The sequence below is a fragment of the Melopsittacus undulatus genome, chromosome 4 (genome assembly GCF_012275295.1).
Source record: "Melopsittacus undulatus isolate bMelUnd1 chromosome 4, bMelUnd1.mat.Z, whole genome shotgun sequence".
In the NCBI taxonomy this organism is placed as follows: domain Eukaryota; kingdom Metazoa; phylum Chordata; class Aves; order Psittaciformes; family Psittaculidae; genus Melopsittacus; species Melopsittacus undulatus.
In genome coordinates, this window is record NC_047530.1 from 48,856,104 (window position 1) to 48,879,189 (window position 23,086).

The 23,086-nt window shown below is 39.3% G+C and overlaps 1 protein-coding gene across 2 annotated transcripts in view; it reads left to right on the top strand.

The window, feature by feature from the left end:
- The window catches only part of LRRC56 (leucine rich repeat containing 56), a 66,865-nt gene that overhangs the window by 18,029 nt on the left and 25,750 nt on the right, over nt 1-23,086 (top strand). For both annotated transcript variants that reach the window (XM_034062630.1, XM_013129107.3), the window contains exons 3-4: nt 4,009-4,096; nt 11,056-11,116. In XM_034062630.1, the coding sequence (XP_033918521.1) occupies nt 4,009-4,096; nt 11,056-11,116 (149 nt within the window). The remainder of the gene's footprint in view (nt 1-4,008; nt 4,097-11,055; nt 11,117-23,086) is intronic.

Below are 23,086 nucleotides of genomic sequence, written 5' to 3' on the forward strand. Positions count from 1 at the left end.
ATCTGATACCCACCTTGCCTTGCAGGCAGTAGATGGGCGGCAAGCAGAATTGTCTTTGAACACCAACAATCAAACTGGAATTATAATTATTTTTCTTCAAAGTATCTTTTTGCTGTAAAATAACTCTGACTATATCCAATTCTTTGCCTAGAACAGATCCTTGGTACATTTTGTCTGCTCTACATTGAGGCTGAGCAGCTGTTCACAGGCAAAGAAATCCCTAGATGGCACAGCACCTTCATGTGTGTAGCATTCCTTGGGGACAGGCAGAGAGACATTCTGTTCCTGGCTGTCAAAACAGCCCTTTGAACTGTGGGCAGGCAGTCATTACCTGAAGTCACAGTGGGATACCTCTGAATTAGTGCAGCAGCCTGCCCTAGGCCTGGCATGACACTAGGAATGAAAAGATTTAGAGCACCTTAGCATCACTTCAACCTTTGTGGTGCCAGGTATCTCTGTATCCAAGCTGATGATCCCTTCAGTGTCTTTGGAGATTTTTATGTTTTATTTCTTTCTTTATTTATTTTTCCCTTTTACTACTCAATAGCAATAAAATTATTCCTAAATATCCCTGCTTCCAAATTTTGGTGAAGGTTCCTGTGCTTTGGCATTAAACAACGGCATAAAAAGGAGAGCCTGCTAAATGTGTCATCTTTGTTTAAATATTTCCACATCCTTCCCTAAATCTCCCTCATTCCTGGTGCCATAATTTTAGCTGTGATACAAGACATGTCACACTTCCAGCTGCACCAGTATGCCAAGAAAGGTGTCTGGGCAGTAGGAGTGTCCTAATTATCTTCCAAAGGAACCATTCACCACAAAACATCCTCTTGAGCTGCTGCCCTGGCCTTTTGCTTGCTAACTAGCTAGTAGTCAACACCTGGGATCTCTGTGCTTGTAGTGCCTTTCAGTGAGCTCGTGCCCAAGAGCATTTCTTGTTTCCTTCATGTAGTCTGATAGCTTTTGCATCCCACAGCAAATCGGTTCCAAGCTTTCCAACCATCTCCTCAGCATCAGCAGATGGAAGGACAGTGATTTTCACAGAGACTTTTGGAAAAGCAGAACAGGGAATTGGGGACTGAGAGCACATGGAGTCTGGTTAGCGCATGCTTCAAGGCAGCTGTCTATAGTTCAAAGAGTTGGTGATGGCAGCCAATAACCCTTTTCAGCACCAGAGCCACAGCTGTGCCTGTTGCAGTACAAAATGCGGATGTGCTAAGATGTTCATCTCTCAGATGGGAAAAAGTACAAATGATGGATCTGAAAGAAGAAAGGGAGGGCAAAAATTCGCACTAATATCCCTGGTATGAGGAAAACAAATAGGGAACCCTAGAAGAGGAGAGAATATAACTCTATGCGGTTTTTATGCTTAGATTTTGACAGAGGAGGACAACAAGCAGAACTGTGAGAGAAGGCTGTCTAGAATACAGCAGTGGGAGGAGAGCATGCAGGGAACTTGCAGACAGCAGAGCAGAAAGGCAAAGCCAGGAGCTTTTGCCACTCAAAACCTGTATGAGCCTAAGCCTATTATTTGTTCTGAGATCTTCCTATTCTGCCTTCTAATGATGTAGGCTCTTAAGACTGTTTTGACGGGGAAGGGGGAGATATTTTTCAGGAGCAGATTCCTTTCATGACCAAAGCTTGTGTCCAAGTCCAGCAATCCAAGTGGGTGCTTGTGTGCCAGGACATCAGCTAGCTCTCATTTCACACGTACTCTCATGCTATATGACAGACAGTGTCATCTGTTGAAAAGGATTACTGCAAGATATATCTTGCAGTGAGGGATTTTGTGTTTACTTGGGGGGGAGAAAGCAGTCTGTAGTTGATAAGCATGGCTTCTTTGCAGGAACAAACCATTTTTTGTGGTGACTGCATCTGGGGATAGAAAGTAAATTTCTGAATGCCATTGAAGACTCACAGTTTTTTACCTTAGACCTTTGTTTCTCATATTCTAGGGGGAAAGCAGGAAAGTAAGAAGACATCTTAGGTTCAGCCTGCTTAAAATCACAGTTTTTTTAAAAATAAGATTAAAAAGAATTTCAAACACAGTGTTATAAAGGCAATTCAAAAGTAAATGAAGATTTTTGATAATTCTGTTTCTTAGGAGTCCAAGTCAAAACCTTACAAAGGGAGCCAGATTTTCAAGGAGGGATGCTCAGCCTTTTCAAGAAACCATGCCCTTTTAAGCTATCTCATTTACACACAGATTGTGTTTGGTCCTTTGTAAAAGGATGCGGAGCTATCATAGAATCAGGTTAGAAAGGACCTTAAGATCATCTATTTCCAACCCCCCTTACACTCAAACTAGACCATGTCACTCAAGACTCTGTCCAACCTGACCTTGAGCACTGCCGGGGATGGAGCATTTACCACTTCTTTGGGCAGCCTATTCCAGTTCCTCACCACCCTCACAGTAAAAAACTTCTTCCTTATATCTAACCTGAGCTTCACTGTTTAAGTCTGAACCCATTACTCCTTGTCCTATTACTACAGTCCTATCAGGGTGAATGAAGTTGTTGTTGCTTGCATGCAGTAAGCAGGAATGTTACAACTGCCTTTTTTCTCTGCAAAATGAACTGGATGTTCTTGTGGTTATTTTTTCTTCTCCAAACTCATCAACAGAAGTGGTCCTACACATTCCCTTTTAATGAATAATTCCCCCCTCATTAAACAAACTAAAAAATGTTATAACTTATAATAGGAAGAAAACTTGTCTCCTGTATGTGGAGGCTGTTGAATGGCTTCCTGTCTTCATCTTAAATAGAGGGGCAAAAGGCAGGTGACACTACTGACCCATGCTATTGACTTCATTATTGAGGGGGAAACAGTGATGCCAGGGCTAGCCATCTCTTTGAAGTAGGTTTTTTTTAGCCCCACATCCTAATTTCTTTTTCACTGAAAGGTGAGAATGTAGCAATTGTATCACCACACAGAGCATCAACTCTTTCAGGTGATTATTGTAACACAAAAGCCTTGTTTTTCATCTTTCAAGGAGTGTTTCAGGCCCTTCATGAACCACTAACACATCAGGGACAAAATATATGGTTCCCCCCTGATCTGTTTTGGTGAATCCATGCATGGAAGGATCTACTGAGCACTGAAAGATGATGCAAAAGACATGGTGGAACATGTAGCCTGAATAAGGAAAACTGGGGAGAGAGGAGCTCGTTGTAGCAGAAAGGAGCAGGGGATAAGAACAGTGGTAACGCAACATTGCTTCAGCTGCTTGTGGAATTGCAGCCTGGCATCTTAGGACTCTTATAGCCTTGCTATAGTTTTCACTGGCTGTCCTAGAGCTTCCCTCTCTCCTCTGCTTGTTTCTGTCCTCCTGCTAACATCTGCCAAGGCGAAACTTACATGTACACATCAATGCAGACTTTAAGATATTAGGAAAGATCCTGCATTCACACACTCTTGTTTAGTACAGTGTTTGACCATATTACTAACATTTTGCAAAAATAATGGAGTATTTTGGAGGCTTCTGTTTGCATTGCCTAGATATCAAAGGAATTTGCAATTCTTGTAATTAGTGCTGTCTTCCTTCAGAAAAGTGAGATGCTTGTGCTAAAATCATGTGTCTTTTTCATGGTTTTGGGTTAAAAGGCTAAACAATGTGTTTTGTTGAGTGTTACTACCTAGTATCTTTTTGATTACAGGTGACAGAGTAATTCATTTGCTGAGGATTAGTACGAGACTTCTGCAAATCTTAAAGCATGGACATAGAGTTTAAATGAAGTTAGGCATGTAGGTCTATTGATTCGCAGCTTGGATGATCCTCAGCTTTGACTCAAAGAGACTAGAATAATTTGGAGCTATGAGGAAGAAATATCTTTGGATACTAAATTTATTTCAATGTGATTGCACATCTAGCCATTTTGGCCTGGAGTATATGTTGACAAAGCACTGGTTGAAAGCCTTTCTACACCTTTTTACTTCTCATCTGGTTTATTGCATGTCATCTGGTTTATTGCAATGAAAGTTTACATATATTTCTGCTTATCTTTACAGAAAATTTTGATAGGGGTAGATGATCTGCAGCAAGTGAATGCCCTAGAAATGCGAGTAGATACAAGAGAGAACAGCTTGGGGAACTTTGGTAAGCAAACACTTTATCTTCTGCTCACTGTCTCAAATTTTCCTTTATTGTGTCTTGAAGCATGACTGGGGACTCAGAAACTAACAACCACTGCAAAGTACTTTCCTGCTCAAGAGCTCTTGAAACATAGTCTCCCTGGAACCTCTCATTCCTTGATCTCTGTTTTCTGTGAAGCTATAAACAGGATGAAAACTATGGCAGTGGGATGAGTAATGCCGTTTCTGTCTAAAGAAAATTAGTTTAAACACGTTCCTCTTGAATGACATGCTTCCAGGCCCTAAATGAGCATTTATTGATTACCTTGCCCTCTAAGTACTTGGCATTACTCTAATAAAGCAGTAGCCAAAGTTCAGCTTCTCTCCACTGTAAGGTTTTCCTGTGGGTGGGAAATCACTAGTGGTATCAGGATACTCATGCAGGCAGCAGCCTGTCTTTGCATCCTGTACTACCTCATCAGGCTGTGCTGGATGATGTGATGGAGGAAGGTCCTATAGATATGTCATTTTGATGAGTCCTAAACAGCCCTAATGCTTGCCCTTAGTTTCTATGTTGTCATCACTGCACTGGGGAAGTTAAGAAGTACTAAAGGAATTCCCTCTATAGTATAGTTAACAGTGAGAATATGAAACCTTCCTTTTTCCCACTACTGGCAGTCATTTTCTCTCATGTGGATGTCCATCACAACCAAGTCTTCTGCAACCAAGCCTACTGCAGGGTAACATTTTCTGTGCCAAAAGGAGTCACATCCCCAAAAGTGGGTGCTGGTATTTTCAGCCAAGCAGTTAATTTTTATATGCAAAGGACTACAATGTAACAGCCAATTAGCTTTAGTGGATTGATTGATGTCTATTTGTCAAGAATGGTGAAGCAAGTACAGTGAAGGGTTTTTTTGTCTTGAATTATATAACCGCTTTGTATTGGTTATTCCGTTTATTTTGTAAATAGTTCTCTTTATGATAGGCACTTGATAATTTAAGGTAAATTACATGCATTTCAGAAATCATAATCTATTCAGTCATGTTTCCTCCGCTTGATAAGAAAATCTGATTACGCCTTTTCTATAATGCTTGAAAGTGCTGCTCCCATTCCAATGCCATTTCATGTGAGCTGTGACAAGCAAGCAAAATATTTCACTTTTTCCACTCTGTACTTCCCTTTCCTTTCCATTACTGGAAATAAATCCTTTTCTGCTCCCTGTGGTTAGGCTTTTGCAACTTTTACAGAATGTGGAGAGCTATCCCCATATTGCAGACAATTTCCATCTTGTTTATATCCCACCATCTGCACCAAGACTTGGCCCATGAGAGCTATAAAACCCAGCAGCTGCAGGTGCCCACTGCTGTTGAGAATAACAGAATGTCAAGACCGAAAAAATTTCTTTTTTTCACCAGACAGCTGATTTTTGGGTGCATGGAGTAAGGTCTACCTTTTTAGGGGTGTCATAGGACAGTTTGCACTTTCAATGCAAATAATGTAAACAGGTCTGCTGTTGGAGGTATTGGGCTTGTTACATGCTTCTCGTTGTCTGCCTGCCCCTAAAACTCTGCTGCTGAGCTGGTCTCTACTCACAGGGGTCTGGATAAATAGATGGAGGGAAAGAGGAGGGTAAGAACAAGACCAGCTGGAATGACAGAATTCATTCCACCATTCCACCAGAAGCTTTTACACCATTAGGACAGTTAAGCAATAGGGCTATCCAGAGAGGTTTGAGTCTCCACCCTTGAAGGTTTTCAAGATCCAGCTGGGTGAAGACCTGAGCACCCTGGTCTGATCTCACAGAAGACCAGGATCTGAGCAGGAGGCTGGGCTCGGGACCTCTGGCTCTCTCCTCCAGACTGGATTGCTTTGGAATTTGGTGGTTTTATTTGCATTCCAGACCTAGCTAATTAACTTTCTTTATAGCCATATTAAATCTGTTAACTTTGCTCTCACTGTGTTCCTCAGTTGCAGAAGGTGGGTAAGAGGATCTTTGTCATCAAAGAGTTCTTTATTTCTATGATCAGTTTGCACTCAATAAACAATATTGTTTGACTGGTTTTATGCATAAAGATAAAATGGGCTGTGCAAGCTTTTAAATGGCCAGGTAAAATAGTTGCAAGTTACTAGACTGCACATAACTCTGGGTCACCTGGAACCTTGCAACACTCAAATCCCAAATTTACACTGCAATTTCTACTTGAGAAACATTTCAATGTTTGCAGCCATACACAGACTGCACCACAAGCCCTCAGGGCCTACATCTCCATTAACATGGTTTCCAGAGGGATTTAAAGCATGTGACTTGAGTTTTTCTCATGAGCATTCCAGTTTGGGATGTGCTAAACTTCAAAGCTTCATCTTGCTAAGCTTCCCCAGTTCGTCAGATCAGCCTCTTTACAATGCAGTGACATAGTGGGGAGGAACAGTTGCATTTCTTAAGGGTAGAGTGTGGGCTAAAACTCAGAAAGGCCAATACTACATTATTTTCATGTGTTCAGTTTTAAAACTAAGGAAAGGCTTTGTGCCAGAGATGGAATCAGAGTCTCAAGGCTTGGGATAATTGCTGACATCTTTAGCTGTTTGTTTTCAGTGCACCCTGCTGAGTGACAGGTAAAACACTGAAGTACCCTGGCAAGTCTTGTACCCAGCTTTGCAGATCTTGGACTTCACTTCTGTGCTCTTCAGTTTGTGTGTAGGCTTCAGTCCATACTCAAACAGATGGATTATTTTTCTTTTCATTAGCTTATCCCTTCAGTTCTGATTGATTGCTGACAGATCTGGGACTGAATTCATGCCCAGCTCGTAGAAATTCCTGTTGAAAGTAATGGTGGGATACAGTCATTTAAGACACTACATAGTCCTCTTCTTTCTAAGTGATTTTAATACCTACAAATCAAGTTACCCACAGTGCTGTTCGCTGGTACTTATTGAATTGCTGCCTGCTGGTGGCCAGGCTAAGTTGATTATGTGTCTGAAGACTGCTGCTTCCCTTGCACATGTTTTATCAAGGAAAAGCTCTGCTAAAGGTTCAGAAGTAAGCACATGCTATTTTTCACTCAGAGTCATCATCTCTCTTTCCTCTTGTTCTATTTGTCGGTATTCCTGATGTGAAGCTGAGAGACATTTACTGGAGGCTAGCATTGCAGTGGCAGGTACTTGTGTGGTCAGGAGGCCAGTGTGGAAATAACATTCAGGTGATGGATCTTACTTGATTAAACACACCTTAAGTGAATTAAATAGCCTGTTTAATTTATGTATTATGTTGTTGCTGCTGCTAGAAGAGTGCAATCTGTGTTCACATGTTCTGTAGGATCACATGTACTGTAGGATCAATAAAACATATAGGTGTCCTGGTAGCAATGCAAGTATTTGTCAGTAATTTCTTTTGTGTCTATTTTTCTCAAGTCCATATTCCAGAAGTCATAAGAAGTCAAGCTACAATGATTTTTTTTTGTTACAATAGAATACATTGTAATTTCAACAAGTTTTATAAAATAAGTGTTGTAGCATGTAGAATATAATAAAACCAGCATCTTGCCTGTATTTCTCCTTACTCCTAGTCAGTTATCTAAACTTCATCTGCTGTACCAAAACAGCTCAGAAAGACACCTCCATTGCTACCTTGCTTGTGAAGTGCAGCACTTAAGGCAACATTGTTGAGTGTGCATGTGTCATGGATTAAGCCCAGCCCCAAATCAGAACCACATAGTCTCTCACTCCCACCTTCCCCACCCCAGCTTCCAGAGGGATGAGGAGGAGAATTGAAAGAATACTCCCACAGGCTGAGATAGGAACAGTCCAGTAACTAAGGTATAATACAAACCACTGCAGCTGCCACCAATAATAGTAATGATAAGGGAAATAACAACGGAAGAGAATACAACTGCTCACCACCTGCTGACCGATACCCAGTCCAACCGAGCAGTAACCCTTCCAGGTAACTGCCTCCAGTTTATATACTGGGCATGATGTGCTGTGGTATGGAATACCTCTTTGGCTAGTTTGGGTCAGGTGTCCTGTCCCTGCTTCCTCCCAACTTCCCCTCCTCCCCAGCAGAGCATGAGACTGAGAAAGTCCTTGGTCAGAGTAAACATTGCAGAGCAACAACTAAAAACATTGGTATTATCAAGCGCTGTTCCCAGGCCGAAAGTCAAAACCACAGCACTGCACCAGCTACTAAGAAGGAGAAAAATGACTGCTACTGCTGAACCCAGGACAGTATGTATCACTTTTATTCACCTACCTTACACTTTGATTTCTTTTGCTCTTCATTTAGTTTTGTTCCACTGGGATAGTACAATAGAATAGGTTAGCACATTGTTGGTGGTTAGTAGTTTCAGACACACGTAGCAAAAAGGGTATGTAGTGAAAGGAAATCTTAGAACGATAACATTGTTCACCATTCTAAACTCTCAGCCTTGTACTGCAGTCATCAGTATTTTTCTGGACCATTCTTATTTTAGAAAGGCAGTTACAAGATGAATATATTGTTTGTACTTTAAAAACTGATTGGAAGTTAGTGTTGTTAATATTTCAGAGTATTTTTATGTTAGTATTATGCAATTTGTATAAATTAGTATAATTTGCAACCTTGCTCTCAGGAAAGATGCCATGAGGGTTAAAATTAAGAAAATTAGAAGTATTTTGCTATATTTGGATAGATCTCTTATTTCTGTCATCTTCATTTTACAATACTCTTTCAACTTAATCTTGCAGTCTCTAATATATATATATGGATGGATGGAACTGGGACTATAAAACCATGCAAAATTAAGTGGGCAATGAATTCTTAGCAGCAAAGAACAATTACATATCAAATATAAACCTTAAAGGAGGGAAGACCTGCAAAACTGGATAAATATGCAAAAATCTTGTTGGTAGAATTTTTCACCACTGCACATAGCATACTTTTATTTCAGTCTACTAAACAGCGTATTAGAGCTTAACACTCTACAAGTTCTTGGGGATAGATTGTACCAAAATACAATAAAATGTCTGAGATGGAAGATCAGGTTACAATAATGAAATAACTAGATGTGAAAATGGTATTGTCAGCCTGTCACTCTGCCTCTTTGTGTTCTTTAAGAGTTGCTTTTTTCCTGAACCAGTTCTAAATGCATTCAGTGGGAAGCTTTTTCTTGAGCAAGTCTCTCGTTTTTCTCTGAGGTAGTCTGCTTGTCTCCTCCTTCAAATCTTCTGCTTGATACTTGTTTTTAAAACCCATTTACTTTGTAATGCTTTGCAATAGCTTTTGCTTGGTAACCCTTTAATCTCTCTGGTTGAACTTGTGGCAAAGCTATTACCTGCTGCTGTGCTGGGACTAGAGAGGCTACTGCATCCTTCTTGTTCTTTCCTTCAACGCTTTTGGGGAAGTAATTTCATTTCTCTACGCTTGAGGTTTTTTATCAGAAACATGGTAGGAATCTAGATTAACTAACAGAGATCCTAGTATCAACCCTGTCAGGACTCCAAATTGTTTTGTTGCCATACTTCATAAAACTTATTTGATGTAAGAAAGTCTGCCCTGCAGGATGGGGATGGTATAATTTGTACACTTTTTAGGGGTATGAAAAATTACAAAACAAAGGTTAGAAATGTGTTTTGGATTTTTAATATTTTCTAAGGAGGTTTGCAAAGACCTGAAGTTCAATATTTGCAGTATAGCATGAAGATTTGTATGTATTATATGTGTTGTAATCAATATATGCATGAAGGTTGATATGCATTATAATCATTCCCAACTAGCACTAGATATACATAATGCTTCTAGTAAACCACAATTTATTAAAATCTATTGGCTGTAAATGCTCTTGTTATGTTTGGGGAAATAGGATGAACAACATGACCTCCTTTGTTTGCTTTCTTTCGTTTGTTCTGTTTCATTTTGATCCTTTCAAAGAGCTGGAATGATGTCCCTCTGGACACTGCTAAGTCACCCATGATAGAGAAAGATTACTCAGAGGACTTACAAAAATATTAGCTTGGAACAGATTTTAATGTTTTAGCAATGATCCAGTTTGTCTAAAATTGTTATTATCTTTACATGGTTGCATGTTATACTGGAGGGTGCTCATCAGCCACAGGTGAACTCCTCTAGTGGGAATGGCTAAAATTTTGGTGTTGTCAATACCTAATGTTTCCCAGAACTAGAGCTTATGTCTAATTTACTTGGTAGCTTGGAGAGATTTTGTGTATGATTTTGGTTCAGAGATACCTGTAGAAACAACCAAAAAAGGAAATGTCTCTTGGGAACAGAAAAAAAGCATTAATCAAAATAACAACAGAATACTGAGGTATCCGTAGATACAAAATTTGTACAATTGAATAGTAAGCAATAGATGAGATCCAGAAAATTAAAAGGAGATGACAATGCATATCAAAACAAAGTAGGATTTTGGGGACCTCTGAACTATAAATGGTGAAGTTATGACATGAGAAATTATGCTATTGTTGTTCGAGTCAGAATTATATTTTGAAGTGTTACCTAGCTGCATATCCAATAAATCTGTCACTATTTGACATCAAATTGGTAGAAAAATATTTTTGGGAAGAGAAGCAAGAACATTATGTAGAAATCAGAGGTCATGGACTGCTGTACCCTGAGCATCCCTTACTTCTTCAGAGTAATCACTCAGTTAACAGGCAATGACTGTCAGGAATGAGACCAAAGAAAGCAGTCACCCATTGAGCCAGTTTCTGTTGTTGTCTGTCTGGAAAGATGCTCTGTCGGAATTGTCAGAGTGGGGTTCCAAAAACTGTAGCAGGGTAGTCATGCAGACAGTACGTATATGGTGCAAAAATGCAAAGGGTAAAATATTTGTTGAGTGAAATGATCTCATTAATTTTCTTAGAAGAGTTCTAGCACAAGTCTGGCAGAAACAGGTAAGAAATGCATGTAAAATTAGATGCTTCAACTTAAAATTTTCAGCAGTTTCCTTTACTCCCAGATCTGCAAAGTGTTTTTTATTCTGTTCCCATAGGTGCCTATCTACCTAATCTGAGAGAACTGCAGTTGAACAATAGCTTGCTTATGTCTGTGAGGTAAGAAATTAATGATAACTGAAATAAACATAAAGAATAACAGCCCTCAATTTTATTTAAGTGATAAAATCTTCATTTGTGCTGCTGTGCTGCTTTCGTTTCTTCCATTTCCCCATGCCATGATAATGAATTAAGTCATGAATATATGATCCACAAGCACATAAGCTTAAGGACAAGACCTTCACTGGAATAAATCAGTGTAGCTGCGATGGTGCCAATGAATTAGCCCCAGTCTACCACCAGAGAAGTTCTTGTCATGCTTAAAGTCCATGGAAATTTGTTACAAAGAGCTAAAAATTCACCTCTTACTAATGTCTAGGCACTTGGATTTTGTAGTGTTTCACCCTTCGGGCTTTTATTGTGCACAGTAGTGTGTTCTGTACAGGTCAGACCAGTTCTTCAACTGATAAAAATCACTTTGGCTTTATTTGAAGTCAATGAAGTTGGGTTCATGAGAGCTGCTATGAAGACTGTGTGTCCCTGGCTTGCTGAGCTTCATGAAAACATCACACGTTTTCTTGCAGAGAACTGGGGAGTTGGCAGGTTGGGAAGGGAGAAATGAAAACCATCACAATGAGGGGGCAGACCTGTCTTCTCTGCCATGTGCTGATATCTGTGTTACCCTTGCTAAATAATGCATAATGGAGAAGTACAGTTCATATCTGTAAAGGGCTGTGTAAGAGGCCACCCTTATGTTAAATAAGACTGCTTTCTGACTCTGCATGGCAATCTGCTGAACTTTTTTTTGGGAAAAAATAAAATAGAAAAATAGTGTTAAAGAGAATATGTTCCCTGATGGTAAACAGCAACAAATTCTCCCTGGTCTCATGCATCACCACTGAAGTAGCTAATGAACTTCAGTTGTCACACTTTGATCTTATTTGCTGTTGGTCTGGCAGTGAGATTAAGTATTTGCAGTGTATTTTTTTTTCCACCTTCTAGTCCATAACATGGAAAAGTAGTGATTTTACATTGCTGCGATTATTTTACTGGCAACCAACCACTATGATAACCATGAAATCGCTCTATTATTGCAATGGAGGAGTAAGTAGTGGGTGAAAAAAAATTTTTTTTATAATATCAAAAGGTATATTATATTAAAAAAGGTGTTTTGTTTGGTCAGAAATGCATATTCTTTTAAAATGTGGTAATGGAAAATGTTTTGACAAGTTCTGTTGATCCTGAATACATGGTGTAGTTCAGTGAAACTAAACTGTTTTGTTTGGCCTATGGCTTTAGTAGTATTTTGCATATCCCTTTGTATTCTGAGACGCTAGTCTCTATCATGGGAAGTTTTGTTAAACCATTTTCTGTGACCTGTCATCCGTGTGGTCCTTGACACAGGTAATGTTGGTCTCAAGTGAAGTTTTGATTTGATCAACTATAGTATAAGTATATGCTATTTTTTTGTTTGGATATCAAGTCTAATATTGTGATGTTTTTCAGGCACACAAACCCTAGAGGAAGCTATCCATTCCTCCTTTAAATGAGCATGCTTTTTGTGTGCCTGTTGAATGCAATTGTCAGAGAATAGGTAAAGGAAGATGACTCTCTTAGGTCACCCTGTCCAGAATTCAGTTGGTATAGTTACAGTAGCTTCCCTTTATTAATTCCCATCTTTGACAATCTGTCATTAATAAACACAGATCACTTAAAGGCACAGTCCATGCAAGCACAGCCTGGGTACTTGAACTTCATTTTTGGGTGTCTGCATCATGTCAAATTAGTGCCCATTAAAACAACACTGCAGCCACAGCAGTAGTGATGTCTGGTATAGCTAATGTAACATAGCTGCTTCCATTCTAGCAGGCTGTTGTCATTTACTTAATAAGGTTTAGAAATCTTATTTCTAAATTAACTTGTTGATGTTTGAATTCTCTCAAAAAGTGTTTCTTTTGTTGTATTTGACTAAACCCTGCCAACTGAGGGTTTTGAGGATGATAGGAAAAATGTTCTTTTCACTAAAAGCAATTCCCACAGACTTTCTCAGCCATAAGGTCAGAATCATTGTGGTTGTAATTTGAAAATGGGCAGCAGATAACAGGAAATGTCTCCTAAGGACAGACTGGAAGATTGGTTTGTTTACTGAAACAAGAAGGTAAGGGCAGAAAAGCAGGCAAAAGGTAGAGGTCATTTCATATGTACGTGGGGTGTTGAAAGGATACATTCTGTTCGTGCTATATTATGTGAAAAAAACGTATTATGATGAATCATTATAAACAGAAGACTGTCAGTGTGTATGCATGAGTGGTTAATAAGATGGGAAACCTGCTTTTTGTCACTTTAGTTTTGTTTTGTTCTGTCTTGCAGAGCAGAATTTCCTAATTATTTTAGGATGAAAAGGAATTAAAACATTGTTTTTGGTTTGAAAATTGAGGAAGAATCTCTTAATAGTTAACTGCATATAGGGATATGTCAAAATAAGGATTTAGTATCCTGACTCTGGTGACTGATTTTTTATTTATTTTTTTAAACATTTACTCCTGTCAACCTCACATGGGAACTGAAGTTGTGAGGATGCTGAGGTGCATTGTGATTCTATAGAAATCAAAGGAGGGAAGTTCTGGGCTTGAGGAATCAAGATATTCGTGTACTACAGTTTTTCATGGAAGGGCAGGGCTTGCTGCATCAGTGAGTTTGGATACTGGCTTTCCCTGGTAGTTCCTGAAGCAGCTCTGATTTCTTTGATGGGGAATGTAGTGGAACTACTTTAGTTGTAAATTCATGGTCCCTCCCCAGCCCTCCTAAAACTTGTGTCACTTTTGAATACTTGAAACTTTGGGAGGCTATATGTAAGTGCAGGATATCATTATCAACTCTTTCATTTGATCTATAAGGAAAATGTATCCAAATTTATTTGCACATAATCCAGCCTGGCAGTTGAAAGGGAATTTCTTTTTTGGCTGTTTCTGGGTTTTAGTTTTTACTGGCCTTTTACTAAAGAGGAACAACTCTGGAACATCTAGTGTACTGGGGAAAGAAAGTAGTTCAGATTGTGGTTAATTTTCCAAATTGCACTAATTTAATGAGGTCCTTTTTTTGGTGACCTTTGCCCATCTGCTAGCAGCGAAGAAATTCTAGATTGATGAACTGATAATTGAGGGTGAATCATGGAGCCTATGCTAAAGAGTGCCTGTTAAAAATTGTCCCCCTTTTTTTTTTGTGATGACACACAGTCCTCATCTTCATCTCATCTTCGTAATGTTTCCAGTAAAAGAACCATATTTCAAGGCCAATGAATTACTACTTCTGGTTTTGGCATGTAGCCTATGTATTTTTTTATCAGATTGCTTTTATTCTCTATTCAGGGATGAATTTAAAGATCTGTTTAAAAATGTTAAAGAGATACCTTTATGAAAGGGCTTATTAAATCAGATACGGGGATCTCAGGACCTGGTTCCCATAAGTTTATAGCACAAGCTGTTTCACCAGCTGAAGTTCATTCCCTCCATTCAGCTGTATGCAATCTAGCCAGCAGAAGACTGATTGGCTCCCAGGACTACTTAAGCAACTGCTTGTAACAGAGAGAAGTTATTGGATTTTAAGTCAGATGAAAGGCAGAATCTGCAGAATGTGGGGACAAAAGTAAGTATGAGGAATATAAGAAAAAGAAAGTATATTTCCTTCATCTAGACAGAGTTAACATTTGTTTCTGCAGTATGTATTGCCTGCAGTTTTCAAATTGCTCTTGTCCTGTTGCAGAAGATTCCCCCAAAACAAGAGGACAGTAATCCTGGTCTACCTTAGTCAGTAAAGTCATCATGGAAATGGATAGCTCTCCTGAAGGCTCAAATGAGCAAGGTGCAGAGTACATTCAAATTCAGTAACTCTTATGCTTCTATGAGTCTAAGGATAGACTTTATTATTATTATTATTATTATTTCTCTTAATTTTTTTTTTAGCGCCAGCTCCAGGGGACAAGACTAAGCTACATCTTAGGCTGTAGCTAATCTCTGCATTCACTTTTCGAAAGCTTCAAGCCCTCTTAACTATGAAGAAAATAACTGCAAATGTGAGCCAAGTGATTTGATTAAGAAATCAGATCCAAACTGATTCTTTCTTAAGTTTAGGGCAAGGGCTTTAAGCTCATGTTTAAAAATATTTTGGAGAGCTGAATTAGGATCTCTAGGAATTTGAATATAGGAATAATACTCCTTAGTACTTATCCAACAAAGAGTTTAAGCAAATCCTCACCTCCTAAAGTCACAAAAAGTTTGACTTCGGTGGAACTGATCACAAGCTGAAAATAGAACATTAGCCCGAGTGCTTTGCTGGATCTGGACCAAGTTATACTATCTTGTATAAGGCTAAGCCATGATACTGATCAGCCCAAAATGTGATATACTGTTGATAGTGTGTCTAGACACCCACTGTTTGCTGCATAGTTTTCTTTCAAGCAGGAGAAATTTAGGGCCATTTTCTCCCTAAATTTGTTTTTAACTTGTCATTTTTGCTTGTTCCTTTCCTTGCTCTTTTTCTTCTCCAGTTTGCTTTTTCTTCTGCCTGTCATTTCTCCTGGATTTTGGGTTAGGGTTCTGTTGTTTGTTTTTTGGGTTGTTTTGTTTTTTTTTTTTTTTCAGTTACTGGACTACTATGCCTTTAGCATAGGTACTACACATAAATGCAATGAGTTTTGTGCAACAGGGATCAGCATTATTTTGATGATAGATAAAATCCCAAAACGTTATCCAAAATCAATTCAGTTCAGTTTGCATTAAAGATGCAAATGTTTGTCAGCATATGATTTATTTGTATTAGAGTATTTGCTTATATTGTTTAATGAGGGATCAGGTGCTCTTGCTCTAGGCTGTTCTTAAACATGCAGTCAGAGAGCCATTGTTTTCATTTGGTCTGAGTGAATCCCTTCATGTTCTTATTTCAGTGCCCAAAGCATCGCTGTTTGCTTTGGTGCTTGCTTTTCTGGATGGGGAAAGCATTTAGTTTCAAATGCAGTCTAGTTTCTTTAGGAAGAAACTGTTCTGTTATTTCTTCTGTGTAGGCAGCCTGAAAGTCCTTCAGCAGTTAAGGTTGCTATGAAGTCTATCTTCAGAACATGTTCTTTGAGGCCTTTGAGTGCTTGCCAGGAACTAGGAAAGCATTTGAGTTGATTTTTAATCTCTGTATTAATAAGCCTTCTCTGTATTAATGCCTGCAGATCCCTGTGAATATTACAAACCTTGGCTACATTACGGTGGCCTCAGGTTTTACTTACCATTGACATCTTTTAAGGACATTCGTATCATTGATAAAACGTAGTGATCTGGGGACAGAAATACGGCTACTTTCAGTTGAGTGGATTATTTTCAGTAAAGCACAGTCAGCCTGTCTGCATTAGGCCCTAGGGAAATCTGATTGCTTTGACCATTTTATCTGTTCTGGGTAGACCTCTCTGAGATGCCTAGCTCCCCCTTGACTAGGAAGGCAATATGTTGCTTTAATTTCTTGCTTTAATTTCACCAGGTCAGGTGCCCAATGTAGAGAGTGTGACTCTCTTTGCGACTTTAGATATCAGAGTCTGACAGGCTGATTCACCAGCAAGGAAAGCTGAGCTTGTTTTCTGTACAAATACACCTCTGTGGTTCTGGAGGTCAGGCTCCATTCTACAGCAAGCTTGGAGGACATCAGCACAAGTTCATGGCCTTACAGTTTCTTTCTATGATTCTTGCCTTCAACATCACGTTTTATGCCGCCTTCCCTAGCTGAAACTCCCCTGCTACTGATTTCAGGCTGCCAGGTGCAGAGCATACCTGTAAGGAACAGGGTTAAGAGATAGGTCCTACCATTCCACCTCCAAGTTTAAAAGTCTCCTGGTCATGACAGGGTCAACAGGGAGGGTCTTGTGCATTCATATCATCTTAGGCAGAGCAGAGAGGATCTGCTTTCACTGTCACCTGAGCAGTTCCATGGAGGTAGTTTTCTTCCCCCAAGAGCACCACTATCATGTTTCTATTTTGTGATCCAAGCTGCGGTACAATACAGGGTATGAAAACCTTGACAGGATCATCAGAGACCGCTGCACTTTTTATGGAGCGAATGTGGCTAGTGAAATAGAAAAGTAAGTAAATAATAGGTAAAGCATGGGGCAAATCTGCCAGTAAACACCTGCACATTAAGGTAAACCCGTCATTTAATAAATAACTGTGCCCCTTTTCTCTGCCCATCTGAGGAAGCACACCACTTTGAATATGTTTGGTAAAAAGTGTCATTTCCTTTCAGGGCTCTTTCTTGTGGCACACACCTGTCTGAGATGAGAGTTCAGCTTCTCTTTACTGCTGCCTCACCCACTACCTTGCCAACATAGCTCTGTTGAATATTTGATCAGTAAAACCTCTGCTGGGGCCTGGGCTTGTTGACATGAATGCCTCAAACGTTTTCCATGTATAATTTTCTCTGGGGTCCAGCCTCACTTAGTGTTGTCCACCCAGCAGATGTAGCTCATCTCAAAGCAAGAAGTCCCCAAGTTGTGGATGTGCTGACAGTATGGTGTGCTCCACAGCGTCAGTGAGTTAAAGGGGAGACCTATATTTCTCAGCTTTCCCCTTCTGAGAATGTCTGAGAACAGAGATTTCCTGCCTTCCTTCTCTGACATTTGAAGATAGACTGTTTGGTCCCATAGGAAGAATTCAGCCCTCACTCTTTTGTCAGTGAACAGAAGTGCATGCATCCACACCTGCAAAAGCCACATCTCTGGCTCCTCTCATGCTCTATACACCATGTCTCATGTCCTTCATCAAGAAAATATGTAGGTAAAAGCTTTTGTTATTTTCAAAGGGAACATATGAAGTTCTATACAAATACTATTTGCTTACAAGTAGTTATTACTTAAGATGCACCAATTCAATTTTAGTGAATAAGGAACCTTTTAGGAGTCCATCATCTCACCTGATTCCAGTCTCTGGGATTACAGGAGCAGCTTTACTCTTTGGACCAACTGGAGATAGCAATGGAAATTACTAGGGGCTTCGTGGCTGACTAGGCTTTGATTAGACTAGGTTGCGGCAAGACTTGGCTTTATGGATGAGCCACTGAACTAGGACTTTAAAAATATGACTCATTTCGTGTGTTAGCTGTTGTTTCTACAACATCCTATGTTAGCTGTAGAAATTTGCTGTATTTTCAATCTCGGTTTCAGTCTCCAGGGCAGACACAGTCTTTTGAATAAGTTATGTACAAGGCTTTGCCTAATGGGATCATGATCTCACTTACATGTTCTGGATGGCTACTACAATATGATAAATAAAAACATTGGTAATAACTGGTTGATCTCTGCCAGCAACTAAGTACTTCCATGCCTGGCTATTAGGGTTTGCAGCTGCTCTGATTCAGCTGTCGATGTCAGGGATCACTAATGATAATTTACACCTAAATGTCCATTTTAGTCAATGATGAGAAAGAATGGTTATAATTGTTGTCTGAGAAAATCCAAAGAACTGGGATGGGAGGGAGTAGTAATTAGCCAATTGCCAGTGGAGCTATTCAGCTGTGGAATTATTGTCTTCATGGAAATAGGTAGGAAAATAATCTTAACATCGGTTTAATGGGTTTGTAGGTTGCTTCAATTCTCTTGTACAAGAGTTGCTTGTCTGCAGCTTGGTTTTGGTTTGTTTGGGTTTTTTTTAATTGAAAATAATTATATTCAGTGGGAAATTATATTCTTGGAATGCTGATTTTAAAAAAGCAAGAGAGTCAGGTTGGAGGGGAGAGTAAGCTATGTGGTTGTATTCATCAGCTGGTAACTGCCAAGCAATCTGAATAAACAATGAAGAAATAAATAGAATTTCAGTGTGCAATCAGTTTTTACAATCTAATTTCTATAAAATGTTCTTCTAGAAGTGAATTTAGTTGCTCCTTTTTTCTGTGGACACATTACTGCACACAAAGGACCTGCTGCTATTTTTTTCCTAAAATACATGCACACTTTTTCAGTAGATTTATTTCTGATTTGCTGTTTGGCACAGTTTTATCTTTCTGTCCTGAGATCTTTACAGGGTGCACCAGGTCACTCAGGGGTGGATCAGTACCTGCAAAAGGAAATTAGAAATGCCTTCGTGTTTTAGGCTAAGTTTGCAATTCCATCAGCAGGTGTTAATATGTGTACATTCTTCACCCTTTGCCTTAAGCTTCACTTTATGTTCTTCTCATGGAGGTGAGAACCTGAAAAATAATGTCTGATAATGAAGCCTACAACCCACTTTTGGTACCAGAAGTTTTAGGAAGGATTGTATGTTTGAAAGACCATTTGGTAGCATCTCCTGGTTTGAACTTCATCAGCCTCACAGTCCTACTACCCTCTTTCCTCGCTTCATCTTACCATAGGCAAGAACTTGCAGTGCTTTGGGTTACTTTCCATGTTGTTGTTTAGTTTATCTTGCCCTTATTTATAATTATAATAATTATCCCTAGTAAGGTCCCACAGACTTTTTTAAGTTCTTGCTCTTAGGATCCCAAGGTAAACCCAGTTTTTAAATGTAACATTTGTTGCATAAAAACTTCTTAAATTAAACAAAAGAAGGTTTTATTGCCACATGCCAAATTTTGATCCTAGAAATAATAAGAATCAGTAGCATTATTTTTCTCCTTATAGATTAAACACATTATAGTTGCTGAATCATACTGGAGGATCTTAAAAATAGTTGAAAATGTGCTTATTTGTGTAATGAGTCTTATTTTGTCACTCATATGTGTTTGAACAATACAGCCACTATTGTTGAAAAGACCTTCTGTAAGGTTCGTCTATGTGAATAAGAAAGTTTTGTGTATTTTGAGTATTTGCTCTCATCTGCAATATACGATTCTTCCCATTACTTTAAGGTAAAAGTGCATTTTGGTTTGTTTTTCCTGAGTGGATTGGGGATTTTTGTTTTCAAGAATCTCATTACTTTTTATTAAATAGTTTAGGTTAACTGGTATTTACTTTTAAACTCACAAAGCATCATAATCAGGGGGAGTCATCTTTCTCTGCCTTTTACACTCATTAATATTAAATACCACTCATAGCCATCATCATGAGGTTTCTTTTCTTTTTGCATTCCCAAGCTAGCTTAATGGAGCAGAAGAAATGTTAGTCTCAACATAGTTTGAAAGAAAACTGTATATGTGTATACCTATATATTTGTGTCTTGTGAAATATAGTTACTTAATTTCTTACTGTCTGTACTTAACAGTGATACCATATTATTCTACAGTACATTTGAGTTAGCGTATATAAAAACTGGTAGGTAGATCAATTTGGAAACCTTTGTCTTAATTGAAGAGGTACAGAGAGACACTGAAATTCATGATATGAGTGTCTGCTTCTGGATAATGTGGCTCAGGAGTTACTCTGCTCACATGTGATGAGGTTTCTCCATTGATCAGGGGAAGTGATCAGTGGCTTCTCTGGCAGCTGAGAGCCCTTGTGAGGGTTTGCACCTCTGCCATAAGGCTCATCTCCATGACTTGAGGACACATTACAACACACTGCTAGATCCCACTGGAGTGGGAATTGACTTGGAAGCAGTCAAGCTACGGGGTGTGGAATTTAATGTACATCCAATTAAAACACCCGCACCAGATCTGGGATGTCTATTAGTGTACTGTGAAATAAATGCTGAGGTTCTGTGTTGTAGCAACTCTCTCAGACAGTATGGAAACCAATAAGGTCTCATCTGCCCCAGTAGGCAGGCTGATGGGCTCAGGGGTCCCCCAAGCTTCTTTTCTGTATAATTTGCTTGTCGCAAAAGAACATCTGGAGGCCAGTAGAAGCAGAGAATGTCTTCCTTGAACCTATCATTTAAGGAAAAAGTCTTGACTTGAGAAATATGTAGACAAGTCTATCATGCCAAATCTGGGGTGAACATTAGAAGCTGAGAGAGAAAATAAATTTGGAGATCAACTGGCATTTGCCAGCCATTCACAGGCACAAGTTGTTCCTGTATCTGTTCCTTGCAAGCTTCTGTTTTTATTCTGTTTTCTTACTGAATATATGCACAGATAAAAAAAGAAAGGAAGGAAGAAATGCCCATCAACCATGGAAGAAAATCATTAGTATCTTACAAATGTGCCAAATCTAAAGAAGCTTAAGAACCTGCATTCCCATCACTGTACATTCAGACTAAATCACTTTAATTTACTTTTTTTCCTCTAGGTTTTCATATCATATCAACCCATTTCTGCAGCATCTCAAGTTTTGGTTGTTTTTCCACTGGAAGTTCTATAGCCATTACCATTACAAAAGTTGAATAGCAACTCACAGCTGATCCAATTCTTTAGTTCTGTATGGTCAATTAATCTAGAATTCAGGGGTTTTTTTCTGGTACTGAGAAACATGGGTTTGGAGGCTTTTTTATTTGTGTGTCTTAACATCACTGAATCTGTCAACTGATTTGGATCTTTTACAGAATATTCCTTCTGCTTATCCTGCAGCATTTAAAGTTTCAAGTGTTGATTTTGAAGGATGAGATCTATACTAAACCAAAGCTGCAATGTATCTGTCTTACTCTGCCAAAGCTCAGACCTGGAGCATGCTGTGAAACAGGCACACAACGTGTGGGAGACTGAAAAGTTACTCATGCAGGAAATTTTAAAGCACTGTGGGATTCATTCCTTAAATGTAAATAATTCATTCTGTAACCACAGTTTCATTATCTTCTATTTTTTTAATATGTAAACTTTCAACAATGAGAATGAACGATTGCCAAAGCTATAGGAACTGTCAGTAGCTCTGGGGCTAAATTGAGGAGCAATGGATATGTGGGTGTGGGAGTTTTATTTACTATCTCAGCTTTATCCTATTTGAAAATTCACTTGCTCTTGTGGGAGATGGAATGCACCCAGTGAGATGCAGCACAGTGCAGTGGGTTTCTACAGCATCTCTGGGGTGCAGCTTCATGCCGAGGGCGGGAGCTGGAATAGGGTGGAAAAAAAAGATCAAGGGCAGGTCTTGGCCCACTGAACCATACTTTAACAACCCCTACTCCTTTCAGACTGTGGGACCTGAGTTAAGGCAACTGATCTTTCATTGTTAAAATGCTACCAGTAAGTAAGCTGACAAGACGCTTTAATGATCAAAAGGAAATTAACACGAAATTACGTTATCCCTCCCACGCACACTCTATATTCATGTGTTAGGGAATTGCTGTTCCTAACTCCAAGTGCATCAACTTTGATCAAGCCCATTATTCTGCTTTAAGTTTTCTGACAGCAACTAAAAATGAGAACACTTGAAACTAAATCTATATTTCATGTGTATTAACTTTAACAGAAGTGTCTGGGTTAACTTAAGCGTGATTATGACTAGTTGCAGAAGTGTGTGTATCAGCACTTGATTTAATTTACAAATACCTCTTCTTGATCTCAGTAAGCACTTTTGGTTTAAATGAGGTATAGTCTGACATGGAAAATAAAGTGGTTGCAAGTAGCATAGCACTTAGTGTAATATTGTGGTTGCTACAGTGAGTTCAATGAGGTAATGAAAAGCAACAACAATGAGTGAAAATGTTTTAAGTGAAGAACAGCCCAGAAATGTATCTCATTGGGGTTGGATTTTTCTTCTGTTGTCATCTCCTGTCTCTAGATGCTGTCTTAGCCTGCTGGCACCAGAGAAGGAGATCTCGGCCCCACTGAAGGCAGGTGGAGTTTTGGCATTGGTGTTAGTGGAACAAGGATTTTTATGGAGTGTCTCTGGTTGAAGCATTGGTCACAGACGAGTCATGGCAGAGCTCAAGTACTCTATCAGGACCACCAGCATGGTCTCTGGCTCCAGTCCTCTACAAAAACCAAACTGCCCTGAACGGTTTGTGACTTTGCTGTAGCTGGGTAGTCTTCTGTCCTTGTTTTCAGGCTTTCACTTTAGACAAAGTGCTGGCCAAAAGCATGTGGCTCCTTGATAATCACAAGCTGATTTATCAAGCCCATGAAAGCTGCAGCAACTGGCTTTCCCTTTGGCATAACGAAACGGAGAAGGCAGAGTTGGGGGCTGGATGAAGCATG